We start from the raw sequence: 16,112 nt of genomic DNA, 5'->3' as shown, positions 1-16,112 counted from the left end.
GGCGGTTCGAATCCCTGCGATGGGGTGAGCTCTCGTTGCTCGGTCCCTGCTCCTGCCAACCTAGCAGTTCGAAAGCATGTCAAAGTGCAAGTAGATAAATAGGTACCGCTCCAGCGGGAAGGTAAACGGCGTTTCCATGCGCTGCTCTGGTTCACCAGAAGTGGCTTAGTCATTCTGGCCACATGACCCGGAAGCTGTACACCGGCTCCCTCAGCCAATAAAGTGAGATGAGCGCCGCAACCCCAGAGTCGGCCACGACTGGACCTGTTGGTCAGGGGTCCCTTTACCTTTACTTACTGTGCATTAGAAAAGAGGTGGGGAAGTAGGGGGTGAGGGCTGACTTAGGTGTGTTGCGGGCAGTATGGGGAATGACTTGTTCTGTGAAGGGTCTGCCATTCACAGCCTTAAGCTCTTTTTCTTGTCCAACCAGAGTGCAACATCTCTCAAACACATTGGGCCACCATCCACCGAGTGCTGTTTGCGGTATTCCCCCCCCCCCATTTGCTAAGCCCCCAAGGCATTCAACAATATTGCAGGCTATTAAAGTTGTTTGTCTGTGAATCGGGGTCTCATTCACACACACCCTCTCCTTTCCCTATTCTCTCAGAAAGTGTGCAAAAGGTCCCAGTTGTTTCCAGCATCTATGGGTAGGGCTGAGAGACCTTGGAGCCAGCAGCTGCCAGTCAGTGTAGACAATACTAAGCTAGATGGACCAACTGGTCTGACTCTTCATGAGGCACCTTCCTATGTTCATAGGGATTTGGACACACAGTGAGATGGTTGATATCCTGCTCCTCTGTCAAAAACGACCCAGGGAGTCCTGGATCCATTTTCACCATTCTGCCATAGAGCAAGCACTAATTATCTCACACTAAGTGGCGCTGTGGGTTAAACCACAGAGCCTAGGACTTGCTGATCGGAAGGTCGGCGGTTCGAATCCCTGTGACAGGGTGAGCTCCCGTTGCTCGGTCCCTGCTCCTGCCAACCTAGCAGTTCGAAAGCATGCCAAAGTGCAAGAAGATAAATAGGTACCACTCTGGCGGGAAGGTAAATGGCGTTTCCGTGCGCTGCTCTGGTTCGCCAGAAGCGGCTTAGTCATGCTGGCCGCATGAGCCAGAAGCTGTACGCTGCCTCGGCCAGTAAAGCGAGATGAGCGCCGCAACCCTAGAGTCAGCCCGCGACTGGACCTAACGGTCAGGGGTCCCTTTACCTTTTAAGTGGGTTTCTAGATGCCTGCCCACCAGAATACAGGCTGGGAAAACGCTGCTATTTGCCACGTATACACACAGCAAGATAAGCACCACACCCAAGTCTACATGCAATTTTCCCATTTGGGCATTACCATCCATGTAGAAAACAGCCAGAAGTGAATTGGCCCCCTTCAGTATGATGAGTTTGCTTCTATTCTCTGTGTCTGAATACGGACATGGAAATCAAATGTTCAGCTTTCCCTTTGATCTTCACAAATGTGCTGAGCAATCAGTTGCGACAGATTTCTTAATGTGTGAATATTGCCTTCACTAGGACTCTTTCAGTGTCCCCGTATTTACTCAAGTCTAATGCACCATCAAATGTCACGCACACCTCAGTTTTCAGAACCTTGAAACAAAAAGAAGTATTTGCTGGCGGATATAAATGTGTCATCGAATCTAATGCATGCTTTGACTTTCGCAATGTAATATGGCCCCAAAAGGTGAGCGTTAGATTCGAGTAAATACGGTAATTACTCAAATAAACAAGGTTGCTTCAAAACACTCCTTGCTTATTCATGTCCATGCATGGAAGCTTCGGATTGAACTGAATGACACCCTCGTTGAAAACTCACATGAGGATTGCTAACTCATGAAGCTGCGTGGAATTTTCCGTCCTATGATGGCAACAGGGCAGGATTCCACACTGGAAAGATGTACACTGTCTGGTCCTCAGTTGTATTCTCTTGCTTGCAAAAGTGATATGGAATAGATACTTTGAGCCATTAAGAATATGAAATTTGGCATAACATACACAGACTGCTGGGCTCTATTTATGGGATGCAGGAACCTGTGGCTGAGCTATTAAGATTAGCGGTATTTCTGATGGGCTGGTGCAGCGTAGCTGTGAGCTTATGGAGCAGGGAAGCCTCAGCTGTGAAGATCTACTTTGAAGATCACTTAGGAGCTGGCTGACCAGAGAGTAAAATAAGTGGAGCTGAATCGGTTTCACAGATAATAAATTATATTCATTGCTGGAATTTGCAACAGTCTTGGAATACCAAACTTGGGCTGGTCAGTTACAGTGGTAAGTCTCATCCCGAGATTCTGAGCAGTGAGTTTCAACACATAGTGGATCTACCAAGAATGCAAGCTTTCTGGTTTTTCTAGAGTACGCAGCACTGGCGTGACTGCCTCTCCCATCTGCCAGAGCATCTTTGGTTGTTCCCTGAGTTGGTGGGGCTCATTTGACAACAACAAGAAATCAAGCCTTTAGTGCCATCACCCCAGTCCTGTGGAATGCCCTGCCACTAGAGTTTCAGCAGGCGCCTTCTGTGCCAACCTTTAAACACCTCCTGAAAACTTTTCTGTTTTGCCCGGCAATTAAAAGTGCATTCCACACAATGGTCTATTGATTTCTAGTTTATTTTTGCTTTGAACTTTTTATTATTTTATTGTTTGGTTTCATTTTTTTATATGGTTGTAAACTGCTGTGTTATATCTTTATGATGCAGCAGTATATTAGTATTTCAATTAATAATAATAATAATAATAATAATAATAATAATAATAATAATAATTTTTAAAAATGGAGGTGGCACCAACCAGACCGGTAAAGGGGAATCTTTCTCTCCCTGTTTTTTTGTTTCTCTGTAGCCCTTTATAGCATGACCTCAGTACTGCTTGCATCAATGCTCTAGAGCATGGGTAGGCAAACTAAGGCCTGGGGGCCGGATCCGGCCCAATCACCTTCTAAATCCCACCTGCGAATGGTCCAGGAATCAGTGTGTTTTTACATGAGTAGAATGTGTCCTTTTATATAAAATGCATCTCTGGGTTGTTTGTGGGGCACAGGAATTCGTCCATTTTTTCCCCTTCAAAATATAGTCTGGCCCCCCACAAGATCTGAGGGACAGTGGACCGGCCCCCTGCTGAAAAAGATTGCACACTCCTGTAAGGGTAGGCCCATGTGATTCTCGTGGGAGGCTGATGCTGAGGTTTGCCTCTCGCCACCCACTGAGTTCAAGGTAGAGGTGAGAGTCCCTAAACCACTAGGCAATGTTGCATGTTTAGCAAGAGGATGAATTTTGAAATTGCGTACCCAGCAACTCTGTTATTGACTGCGTGTTTATTACGCAACGATTGTCGGCTCAGCTGTGATGTTCCTTGCCCTGTCTGCTGCCAGCCTTGCATCACCAGGGTGTGGTGATATATCCAGCACAGGTTCTGAAGACAATGGTGTTTGGCGCAATGAGGTTTCAAATGCTTACCTTGGCAGTCTTGGGCGCTCTCCCACGGTAACGCAACAAGTTAGCCTCTGCCTGCTAAAACATGAGCATGCGTATCTTGTTCTAAATGGCCCCTGTGCAGTTATGCATCTTCTTAGCCGCTGTCTCTCTTCACCTGCAGAGAACATACATCTTTACCTTCCTGCTCAGCTCTCGGCTCTTCGTCCACCCTTACGAGTTAATGGCAAAAGTTTGCCATTTGTGCATTGAGCAGCAGAGACTGGATGAGCCCACAGCCGATAAAGTAAGTGGCCTGCCTAATCAATGTGATTTAGGGTTGCATCCTGCTTAATGACTGGGACGGAAGGCCATCTTAGCCAACACATCGAGGAGAGATGCATGTATTTATATTTATATACAGACTCCCATCAGAGGTGGTAGACTCTTCTTTCTTTTTCTTCTTCTTTTTAAATATATCTTTATTAATTTAAAATGAATACATTTATGAGAAAACAGACGTACATGCAAGTAAACAAACATACAATCAAACAAATAACAGAAAAATCACACTAGAAGATACAAGAACATTAATATAATTATCATCATATACCAGTATACTGGGGACGCGGGTGGTGCTGTGGTTTAAACCACAGAGCCTAGTACTTGCCGATCAGCAGGTTGACAGTTCGAATCCCCGCGGCGGGGTGAGCTCCCGTTGCTCCGTCCCTGCTCCTGCCAACCTAGCAGTTCGAAAGCACGTCAGAGTGCAAGTAGATAAATAGGTACTGCTCCGGTGGGAAGGTAAACAGCGTTTCCGTGTGCTGCTCTGGTTCGCCAGAAGTGGCTTAGTCATGCTGGCCACATGACCCGGAAGCTGTACGCTGGCTCCCTCGGCCAGTAAAGCGAGATGAGCGCTGCGACCCCAGAGTCGGCCACAACTGTACTTTTTTACCCCAAAATATGCATTTTTGTAACTCATTGGAGAAATGCAGAATAATTGTTCCAATCTAGAAACTGTGAATTGGGATCAAACATACTTTAAAATGTAGACTGAACAGAAATCTCAAGCACCCCAAATGGAAAGTCTGTTTAGCTGAACAGCAATACTCAGTACAGTGGTACCTCGGATTAACTGTTCTTAACTTGAAGCATCACTTTAGCTAATGGGGCCTCCTATTGCCGCCACACCACCGCCACACGATTTCTGTTCTCATCCTGAAGCAAAGTTCTTAACCTGAAGCACTATTTCTGGGTTAGTGGAGTCTGTAACCTGAAGCGTATGTAAACTGAAGCGTATGTAACCCGAGGTACCACTGTACTTAGTCTTGTGCCCACCTAACAATAAACAACGAATATTCTGAGGGACCACACCTATGTTCTTTGTCTCTCTCTCCAGAACCGGTTACGGAAAATTGCCCCCAAAATTCTGCAGTTGTTAACGGAGTGGACGGAGACGTTTCCTTATGATTTTCGAGATGAGCGGATGATGAGGAATTTGAAGGAAATGGCCCATCAGATTGCCAGTGGGGATGAGGTGAGTCACTTGCGTGGAGCATGAGCTTGCTGATGTTTCAAGATGTTCCTAATCACTGCAGACCATTTTCTCACATCCTGGATTGAAGTGTCTCCTGTGGCCCAGTGAGTTGGACCCAGGGGGAGTTATATTCTAGTTGCACCTGGAGGGTCACAGTGGCTCCCACCCCTGCTTTCTGCTATTAGTCATGGTAGGCTCTGTTGGCATGCAACCAAGGAACGGGGGCAATTGGCAGGCCCCTAGATGGCTCCAGCCCACCGGCCGGTGTGTCAGGCAATTTCCAGGCCTTTCTTGCAGCATCTGCGACCCACAGCTTCAAAAGCTGGAGCACGCAACTCAGCAGAGATAACGCGCAAACAGAAGTAGCAGGAGAATTTGTGTGAGCTTATTTAAAGGTAAAGGTACCCCTGCCCGTACGGGCCAGTCTTGACAGACTCTGGGGTTGTGCGCCCATCTCACTTAAGAGGCCGGGGGCCAGCGCTGTCCGGAGACACTTCCAGGTCACGTGGCCAGCATGACATCGCTGCTCTGGTGAGCCAGAGCTGCACACGGAAACGCCATTTACCTTCCCGCTAGTAAGCGGTCCCTATTTATCTACTTGCACCCGGGGGTGCTTTCGAACTGCTAGGTTGGCAGGCGCTGGGACCGAGCAATGGGAGCGCACCCCGCCGCGGGGATTCGAACCGCCGACCTTTCGATCAGCAAGCCCTAGGCACTGAGGCTTTTACCCACAGTGCAACCCGTGTCCCGTGAGCTTATTTACAAGCAGTTTATTCAGCATACTTCAGGACAATAGGGAAACATGTCTGATCTCATCCAAAGCAAGCAACTTAAAGCAAAAGCTATACACAAACGGAAGTTCCCAGCATACTGTGCTGGAGTGTAAACAGGCATGTGACACACAACAACCATGCCTGTTCCTTAAGGTGGAACGGAATATCCCAACAGGCTTTAGAGTCAAATGACATATGCAGGAATTGCAGAAAACCAATCATGTATCTGGTGGGTGGTGGCCTTGAGTGATTCAAAGACACTGTCTTGGTGTAGGGCAAGGAGAGAGCGGGAGATAGAATCAGAGGAATTGTAGAGTTGGAAGGGACCACAAGATTCATCTAGTCCAACCCCTTGCAATGCAGGAATAACCCCTGTGTTGAGCCAACTATCACGTTGTGCTCATCTGAACACCAAGGCATCTCTGATGTGTGAGCTGGATTCAGCTAAATTGTTGCACTAGTCCGAGTCCTCCTAGCATTAACAGGGCTCCCCCCCCTCAGCCCCCCATGTCTGCTAGGGAGGTTCAGGGGAACCCACAGTCTGGTGGACGGGGAGTTCGTTACATCCAGCAAGCAGAAATGCTTTCACTGACAGAATGCCTTAGTACAACATTGAATTGCACCCTGGGTGTCTTAAATGCTTGACATTCTGATTTTGGAAGAACTTTGCTAAAGGGTAGGGTTGGAAGTGACGGTATTCCAACTGAACTATTTAAAATTTTAAAAGATGATGCTGTTAAGGTGCTACACTCAATATGCCAGCAAGTTTGGAAAACTCAGCAGTGGCCAGAAGATTGGAGAAGATCAGTCTACATCCCAATCCCAAAGAAGGGCAGTGCCAAAGAATGCTCCAACTACCGCACAATTGCACTCATTTCACACGCTAGCAAGGTTATGCTTAAAATTCTACAAGGAAGGCTCAAGCAGTATGTGGACCAAGAACTCCCAGAAGTGCAAGCTGGATTTAGAAGAGGCAGAGGAACCAGAGACCAAATTGCAAACATGCGCTGGATTATGGAGAAAGCTAGAGAGTTCCAGAAAGACATCTACTTCTGCTTCATTGACTATGCAAAAGCCTTTGACTGTGTCGACCACGGCAAACTATGGCAAGTTCTTAAAGAAATGGGAGTGCCAGATCACCTCATCTGTCTCCTGAGAAATCTCTATGTGGGACAAGAAGCTACAGTTAAAACTGGATATGGAACAACTGATTGGTTCAAAATTGGGAAAGGAGTACGACAAGGCTGTATTTTGTCTCCCTGCTTATTTAACTTATATGCAGAATTCATCATGCGAAAGGCCGGGCTGGATGAATCCCTAGCCGGAATTAAGATTGCCGGAAGAAATATCAACAACCTCAGATATGCAGATGACACAACCTTGATGGCAGAAAGTGAGGAGGAAATAAAGAACCTTTTAATGAGGGTGAAAGAGGAGAGCGCAAAATATGGTCTGAAGCTCAACATCAAAAAAACGAAGATCATGGCCACTGGTCCCATCACCTCCTGGCAAATAGAAGGGGAAGAAATGGAGGTAGTGAGAGATTTTACTTTCTTGGGCTCAATGATCACTGCAGATGGTGACAGCAGCCACGAAATTAAAAGACGCCTGCTTCATGGGAGAAGGGCAATGACAGGCCTAGACAGCATCTTGAGAAGTAGAGACATCACCTTGCCAACAAAGGTTCGTATAGTTAAAGCTTTGGTTTTCCCAGTAGTGATGTATGGAAGTGAGAGCTGGACCATAAAGAAGGCTGATCGCCGAAGAATTGATGCTTTTGAATTATGGTGCTGGAGGAGACTCTTGAGAGTCCCATGGACTGCAAGAAGATCAAACCTCTCCATACTGAAGGAAATCAACCCTGAGTGCTCACTGGAAGGACAGATTGTGAAGCTGAGGCTCCAGTACTTTGGCCACCTCATGAGAAGAGAAGACTCCCTGGAGAAGACCCTGATGTTGGGAAAGATGGAGGGCACAAGGAGAAGGGGGCGACAGAGGATGAGATGGTTGGATAGTGTTTTCGAGGCTACCAGCATGAGTTTGACCAAACTGCGGGAGGCAGTAGAGGACAGAGGTGCCTGGCGTTCTCTGGTCCATGGGGTCACGAAGAGTCGGACACGACTAAACGACTAAACAACAACAACAACAACAAGGGTTGGAAGCACTTGCAAACAAATACAGTGTACCCTCTGGATAGGAACTTAATTCGTTCTGGGGGTCCTTACATACCCCGAAAAGTCTGCAACATGAGGCGCCGCTTCTGCACATGCGTGTGGCGCGATAGAGTGCTTCTGTGCATGCATGCGTGGCAAAATCTGGAAGTATACACTTCTGGGTTTGCCACGTTCGCAACCCGAAAGTTACGTTACCCGAAGGTAATGTAACCCGAGGATCCACTGTATAAATCTCCCATTTTCTGCCGGACATCGCAAGTGGTAGCAGCGACATCATCCCCAGTGAAGCAGTTGGGAAGCTCTGGTCTTCCTTTGAGACAACCCTGCATTACACCTGGCAGGCAGGGAGGAGGAACCCTGGATCATTGCCACTGCCCAGGAACGCAGTGCCATCCATGAGCCCTGAGATGCCATGCATCAGTAAAGGCCGCTGGAAGGAGTGGGAGAGTCAATAGTAACAAATTTCCACCCTATCCAATAAACAGAATGCCAGTGCCATTTGTCTGGGAGAGGAGGTCGGAAAATGCCTTTAAAGCTTTAGTACAATTTTTATATTGCACCCATTTTAAAAGGGGAGGGTGGGGAAGAGGATGTTGCAGGTAGCAAGACTTTGGAAGCATTTGTGGTTTGAAATCTGCTTTTATCTAGTGGGGCAGAAGGCAGAGAGGCTAACAGGAGGTATAGAGTCGGAGTCAAATGACAGACAGCCAACTCTTGCTTTTGTCCCCATCCTCCCTGCTGAGTTCGCCCGAATGGACCAGCCTCCGAGTCTTTTATCTGCCCATATGTTCGCGGTCTCCTGGTGCACTATGGAAATCACATACTTGAGCTCTCCTGCGTGACTCTCCCTCCCTTCCCCGTTCTGCTTTCTTCCCACAACCTCCAACCTATCGAGCTGCTCTGCGTGTGCTCTGCTTCCAAAATCCCTTGGGGTTTCTCCCTCCCCACTATTCCCCCCCCCAATGCTTAATCCCAGCTGCTTCTTTCCCCTTTGATAAACCACCTGTTTGCCAGCCGGTGCCTGTCAGCTGGCATGTGGGACAGCAAATGTGTGTGCGTGTGTGTACACACACCATTCATTTCTTTGCCCAGATTGTCCGGAGTTTTGGGCTGGGTTGTCATCAATATGCTGATGACACCCAGCTTTATCTGTTGATGGACGGTCGCCCTGACTCGGCTCAGGACACACTGACCAGATGCTTGGAAGCTGTGGCTGGATAGCTGTGTGGGAGCTGACTGAAGTTAAATCCTTCGAAGGCAGAGGTCCTCTGGCTGGGTCGGGACGACATGGGGTTGGGGGGTCAACTCCCATCTCTTGCGGGGGCTCAATTAGTGCCAGGGCCTTCTGTCAAGAGTTTGGGTGTAACCTTTGACGCCTCCCTTTCTATGGAGGTGCAGGTTGCAGCCGCAGCAAAGGTGGCGTTTTTCCATCTCTGCCGTATTAAGCAGTTGGTCCCTTACCTTTCTCTCCCTGATCTAGCCACAGTGATCCATGCGATGGTCACCTCCAGGTAACTCGCTCTACACGGGGCTGCCCTTGAAGCTTTTCAGCACTGGCCCTGACATGGTGGAATGCTCCCGTCACAAGAGACTAGGGCCCTGCGGGATTTGACATCTTTGTGCAGGGCCTGCAAGATGGAGCTGTTCCACCTGGCCTTCAGCTTAGACTCACTCTGACCCCTTATATGGGATTTGGTATATAAATTTTCCCTTGGCTTTTTTGTTGTCCCATGTAGGACCAGCATGGATAGCTGGCTTGGGTGAATAGCTGATGTTTCCTCCCTTTATGGTCTTGATTTATGGGCTACTACTAAAATGAGGCTGCATTTTAAGCTGCATTTTAAGCCGTATTTTAATTAACTGTTTGTTTGTTTGTTTGTTGTTGTTTCCTATTACATTTTATTGTAATTCATATTTGGTGTTAACCGCCCTGAGCCTGGCCCTGGCCGGGGAGGGCGGGGTATAAATTAAAATTTATTTATTTATTTATCTATTTATCTATTTATTTATTTACTATGACTGCATATCCCACTGACGCCCAATGTGAGACATTGCATTTTCTGGAAGCTTGCAGTGCTTTAATTCTCCCTAAAGGACTTAGATAGGTTCTGGGTTGTTGTTTTTTTTTAAAAAAGGAAGGAGACGCTTTCAGAATGAAATGGACAACTCTGCTTCAGGCCTACGAAAAGCCCTTGCCGACCCTGCTTAGTGGCCCAAGAGCCACCTTCATAAAGTGTCCCCACGCAACACGGGTCCCTTAGCAGGGGTTCCTCAGGTGAAAATGTTCCAAAAAGATTACGTGAGGGTAATAAATGTTCGCGTAAAAATAATAACAACAAAGACTTTCTGAATCTCGAAGAGACTCTGTTTTCCCCACCCCCTCATGAAAAGGCGGGGTGGTTGAGAGAGAAAGCCAGCGCCGCAGTACAGTTCTGGATGTCATAAATTATTAGTTATATTGGCTAGTAATTCTCTTGGAAGGGTAAATGCAGGAGGGAGTGACCTTGTTTCTTTTGCACTGCAATGCAGATCGCTACCAGAGTTGAGGGGTTTGTAGGAAGTCCTACGTAGGTTTGCCCATCCGCCCCAGGTGACTGAACGGACGCCTTCCGTTAGTGCTGTTTGCTGTACCCCCCTCCCCAAATCTTAACTGCTTTCAACTGCATCCTGTATGACAATATTGCAACTCGTGCTGGGTTTAAAGCGAGCCTGTCCAGATCCTGCCCACTAAGGGCTGGTGTCAGAAGCCGGTCAGAAATAAAACACGCAGCTGTGAGCTAATTCTTTACTCAGAGAAACCAAAACAGTACAGGCCTAGTGATCCCTGCTACTCTGCCCAGTAGGTCTTGTCCCAGTGAGGCAGTTGCAAGCACTGAAGGTCCCTGCCTTCCCAGGGCTCCTCCCCAGTTCCTTTCCCAGCAGCCCAAGGCTCCATCGTCTTATGTCTTGTTGCTCTGCCCTCTTCATTCCTGTCTGGGTTGTAGGGGATTAGGGGGAGAAGAGCTGGTCACAGCAGAATGGAGAGAGTCCCTGGCTTCTTCAGCAGCCTGCCTCATCTCTGTCTCCTGGTCCCCCTCCTCTCCAGCCTCCGATTCTGGACTGCTCTCTGTCACAGCCTCTTCCTGCTCACTAAAGCCTGTTGCCTCTCCAGCTTCCGACACCTCCTCTCCCCAGTCTGCTCCCTCTTCTCCCTCTGAGCATTCATTGTCATCCCACCACCAATCCCCTGGCTCTGAGCCTTCCTCCTCTGGGGGTCCCAGCTGGTGCCTCCCACCAGTCATCTGCATCCAGCCAGTCTATGACAACGGGCGAGAGTTTGGTAAGGTGGCCTTTGTGTCTGAAGGTAAAATCACATCCACCCACTTGGAGACAGAGAACTTGAGTTTATTTGTGTGCGTATTTAAACATATGGATTATATCTCTCAATCTCTCCCTCTCTCCCTCTCTCCACCCCCTCTCTCTCACACCCACCCTCCTGCCTTTGCATTGACCTTTATTAGCTGTCACATCAAATCGTGAGATAAGCATGTATAGCTCACCCAACAGGCAATCGGTGATAAGGATATTCTTTTGTCTTTAGGCTGAGATATCTCCCCAGTGATCACTGAAAGCCATCTCTCATTACGGTCTCCCAAGCTGTCACACTCAGTGCCTTTCGGCAGCGGGATGTGTGTGGGCAGAGATTTTCCCATCCAAAATCCTGTTTATGCTGTAATAAATTTATAGGTCTTTCAATGTGCTGCTTTGTTAAAGCGTCAGTGACTCAGTTTGTATGGAACGTTAAGCCAAACCATGGCTTAGTGTGAACAGATCACCATGTGAGTTGAGATCACAGCGACTTTGCTCCTCGTCCGATCGTGCTGCTGCTGTGAGCCAATCCATGGTTTAGTTTAGCATTGCATCCAAACCTGGTACTCAGGGCTTATCTTCTCACACACAAACTAAGAACAGTAAGCTATAGAACAAGCCTTGGCTACAGATTGTGGTTTGTCTGGATCAAGAGTCCAGGTTAGAGTGTAATACTAAGCTAAACCATGGCTTGGCTCATAATCAGTGTGATTTTGATTTGGTTTGGATTGTTGTTGTTGTTTTAAAAAATGAAGTAGCCTGTACTCATATCTTATTAAAAGTGTCATGGTACCAGCACAAAATGGCTTCCGTGGGCTTCCAGAAGAGAGGTGCTATACTGGTGAATATTGTCACCCACAAAAAAGCCATGGGGATAACAATATCTTACAGGGCTGTGCTAATATGAATCACTTTAAATACTTGAGGATATTACATATGCATGAAGCATAACTCAATAACAGAGCCAGTGTGGGGTAGTGGTTAGAGTGTAAGACTAGGACCTGGGAGACCAGAGTTCAAATCCTGACTCAGCCATGAAGCTCACTGGTAACTTTGGGCTAGTCACTGTATGTCACTCTAACTTGCCTCACAGGAATGCCATGAGACTTAAAAAGGCGGGGAGGTATTATAATATTGGTGTTGTTGTTATTAAAATGTGCATACCGTCCTTCATCATTAGATCTCAGAGTGGTTCACAACATAAAATTATATAATGAAGGCACCAAGCAAACCTCCCTGGGGAGAGTGTTCCGCAAACAGGGAGCCACCACAAAAAAAGGCCCGTTCTCATCTTGCCACCCTCCAGACCTCACGTGGAGGAGGCACACGATGTAAGGTCTCAGAGGATGATCTCAGGGTCCGGGTAGGTTCATATGGAGAGAGGCTGTCCTTGAGGTATTGTGGGCCTGAGCTGTTTAAGGCTTTTTTGGTCAAAACCAGCACTTTGAATTGGGCCCAGAAGCTAATGTGCAGCCAGTGAGCTTGGGCCAGGATTGGTGTTATATGCTGAAACCGCCTTGCAGCCTGGCCTCCAAATTCTGCACTAGCTGAAGTTTCCGAACCGTCTTCAAGAGGCAGCCCTGCATATAATGCGTTGCAGCCATCTAAGCCTGTAGGCCACCCTGTCTGTTCCTTGGAGGATAGGTGAGATATGAATGAAACTAATTGATGAATTACTTTCTTTTCCTTTGGCAGATGTACCGGAAAAATGTGCAGCAAATCATCCAGAATCTCATTCGTAAGCTGGCCTCCCTTAGCCAGTATGAGGAGGTGCTTGCAAAAATCAACGCGAGCTCGACGGACCGGCTGACGGTCCTGAAGACCAAACCCCAGGCCATTCAGAGGGATATCATCACCGTCTGCAGCGACCCTTACATGCTAGCCCAGCAGCTGACTCACATAGAGCTAGTGAGTTGACGCTGTCCTGCTCTCCGCTGCCTCCTTATCTTGCCTGTGTTCTGTGTTCGCCTTTCTTTGTTGGCAGTGTGCGAATTTTGCCACCGGTCCTGATTCCTTTCCTTTCCCCTTTCTGCAGGAGAGGCTCAACTACATCGGACCACAGGAGTTTGTCCAGGCATTTGTACAAAAGGATCCGCTGGATAACGACAAGGTGAAGGAGGGGGCTGCGTGGGTGCTAGGTTTCAGTCAGTCTACAGGACAAGTTCAGCTAGCTCAGTCAGTAGAGCATGAAGGTCTTAATGTCAGGGTCGTGGGTCTGAGCCCAACGTTGGGCAAAAGATTCCTGCATTGCGGAGTTGGACTAGAATCAGTGGTTCTCAACCTTGGGTCCCCTGACGTTTTTGGCCTTCAACCCCCATGATCCCTAGCTCACAGGACCAGTGGTCAGGGATGATGGGAGTTGTAGGCCAAAAACATCTGGGGACTCAAGGTTGAGAAAGGCTGTGTTATGTACTGAAGTTCTCACCCTCGGCCAGCAGGGGATACCGTAGATAGTTTTCACTCAGGTCCACATATGCAAATAAGGGATTGAAAGTGACGTTCAGTGATTGGATAGTTACAGAAAATGGTTACAGTTGCGTTGTACTGGAGCTCTATTTAAGCAAGCTGGCTGAACCCTTCAGTTCAGTTCTGTTCTGGCCTGTGAATAAACAAGAGCTGTTTGGAGAATCGCTGTGTCGTCTGATATGTTCAACCACAGCTTAACAGGCTGGACTAGATCATTCTCTTGATCCCTTCCAACTGTATCATTCTGTGATTATGCGTGATTCTGTGAACTCCATTGATAATCTAAGATTGCAACGCTGAGACCAGGACTATGTGGGTTCCATATAGGAGGTGCAGCAGGGGAGGAAATGAGAGGATGGGCAGGAACATGGCAATGCAGAGACTGAAGAGGTCACCTGTGGTTGCTTTTGGCTTCCTGGAGAGTCATGACAGTCCATGATGCTGAACAGAAGTTCATTGGGAGGATAAAACCGTCACCAGATTACAGCATCTGTTGACTAATTCCAACATCATTCACTTGAAGCACTTTTAAACAGTCATGGCTTCCCCCAAAGAATCACGGGAGCTGTAGTTTTAAGGGTGTTGAGACTTGTTAGGAGACCCTTATTCCCCTCACAGATGGCAACTATTCTGAAAGTGGTTTAACAACCCACCCCTCCTCCCAGGGAACTCTGGGAACTGTAGTTCTGGAAGGGGAATACCGCTTGGGTATTATACATAAAACCTCATTTAAACCAAGGCGAGGTAAAGACAATAATAAAGCTGTAGAAGTTGAATTCTTCCCCGCTTGGAAACATGGCATGGGAAACAAATGGCTGCTCTTGTCTTCTCAGAGCTGCTATGGGGACCGGAAGAAGGCGCGGAACCTGGAAGCCTACGTAGAATGGTTCAACAGGCTCAGCTACTTAGTTGCCACAGAAATATGCATGGTAAGCAAATCAGATTACAGTTTGGGTGCCATACTTGTAACACTCTTCCACATCAAAAAAATCTCCCTGCAAGTAGTAAACTGAAAATGGGAGGTATGCTCATTATTCCTCTAGTTCAGGCTTCCTCATCCTCGCCCCTCCAGATGTTTTGGGCCTACAACTCCCATGACCCCTAGCTAGCAGGACCAGTGGTCAGGGATGCAGGGAATTGTAGTCTCAAAACATCTGGAGGGCCGAAGTTGAGGAATCCTCTAGTTTATGCTAGGAATGTGTTCAACTTGGTGTTTTGTTTTTAACATGGAGGAGAATTTAAAATATGATGTCCTGCTGTCTCTCTAGTTTGAAATAGTATATCCCTCCAACCATTTGGGTCTGGCAAGGGGTTGGCACCAATGAGCCCCAATGATGCCAGGTAACACCACCAGGCTGGGCTGGATGAATCCCTAGCCGAAATTAAGATTGCCAGAAGAAATATCAACAACCTCAGATATGCAGATGACACAACTTTGATGGCAGAAAGTGAGGATGAATTAAAGAACCTTTTAATGAGGGTGAAAGAGGAGAGTGCAAAATATGGTCTGAAGCTCAACATAAAAAAAACAAAGATCATGGCCACTGGGCCCATCACCTCCTGGCAAATAGAAGGGGAAGAAATGGAGGCAGTGAGAGATTTTACTTTCTTGGGCTCCATGATCACTGCAGATGGTGACAGCAGTCACGAAATTAAAAGATGCCTGCTTCTTGGGAGAAAAGCAATGACAAACCTAGATAGCATCTTAAAAAGCAGAGACATCACCTTGCCAACAAAGGTCCGTATAGTTAAAGCCATGGTTTTCCCAGTAGTGATGTATGGAAGTGAGAGCTGGACCATAAAGAAGGCTGATCGCCGAAGAATTTATGCTTTTGAATTATGGTGCTGGAGGAGACTCTTGAGAGTCCCATGGACTGCAAGAAGATCAAACCTATCCATTCTGAAGGAAATCAGCCCTGAGTGGTCACTGGAAGGACAGATCCTGAAGCTGAGGCTCCAATAACTTTGGCCACCTCATGAGAAGAGAAGACTCCCTGGAAAAGACCCTGATGTTGGGAAAGATGGAGGGCACAAGGAGAAGGGGACAACAGAGGACGAGATGGTATGGTTGGACAGTGTTCTTGAAGCTACGAACATGAGTTTGACGAAACTGCGGGAGGCAGTGAAAGACAGGAGTACCTGGCGTGCTCTGGTCCATGGGGTCACGAAGAGTCGGACACGACTAAACAACACCACCACCAGGCCTGCGAATACATGTGTGTTAATCGGCTCTACATTTCAGTCCCTGTGCAAAATCCTTTTTTCGGATGATTTTAATTTGTTCACCCAAAGAGAATAAAATATGTGTGAGCCTGAAGTACCTAGCTAAGGTTAGCAGAAGGGTCTTGGTAGCCCTCCACTGAATGTGAGATGCGAGTCCCATTGTGATTTTCTGTCAG

At 47.5% G+C, this 16,112-nt stretch overlaps 1 protein-coding gene across 2 annotated transcripts in view; it reads left to right on the top strand.

Moving 5' to 3' along the window:
* RASGEF1B (RasGEF domain family member 1B) overlaps positions 1-16,112 on the top strand; it is a 255,920-nt gene that overhangs the window by 226,081 nt on the left and 13,727 nt on the right. For both annotated transcript variants that reach the window (XM_081925120.1, XM_081925119.1), the window contains 5 exons: positions 3,600-3,722; positions 4,815-4,952; positions 12,943-13,155; positions 13,283-13,357; positions 14,547-14,642. In XM_081925120.1, coding sequence (XP_081781246.1) covers positions 3,600-3,722; positions 4,815-4,952; positions 12,943-13,155; positions 13,283-13,357; positions 14,547-14,642 — 645 coding nt within the window. The remainder of the gene's footprint in view (positions 1-3,599; positions 3,723-4,814; positions 4,953-12,942; positions 13,156-13,282; positions 13,358-14,546; positions 14,643-16,112) is intronic.

Source organism: Podarcis melisellensis (assembly GCF_964234715.1).
Source record: "Podarcis melisellensis genome assembly, chromosome: 9".
Classification (NCBI taxonomy): domain Eukaryota; kingdom Metazoa; phylum Chordata; class Lepidosauria; order Squamata; family Lacertidae; genus Podarcis; species Podarcis melisellensis.
The sequence above is the reverse complement of the archived record's forward strand: the minus strand, read 5'-3'. Positions and strand labels throughout refer to the sequence as shown.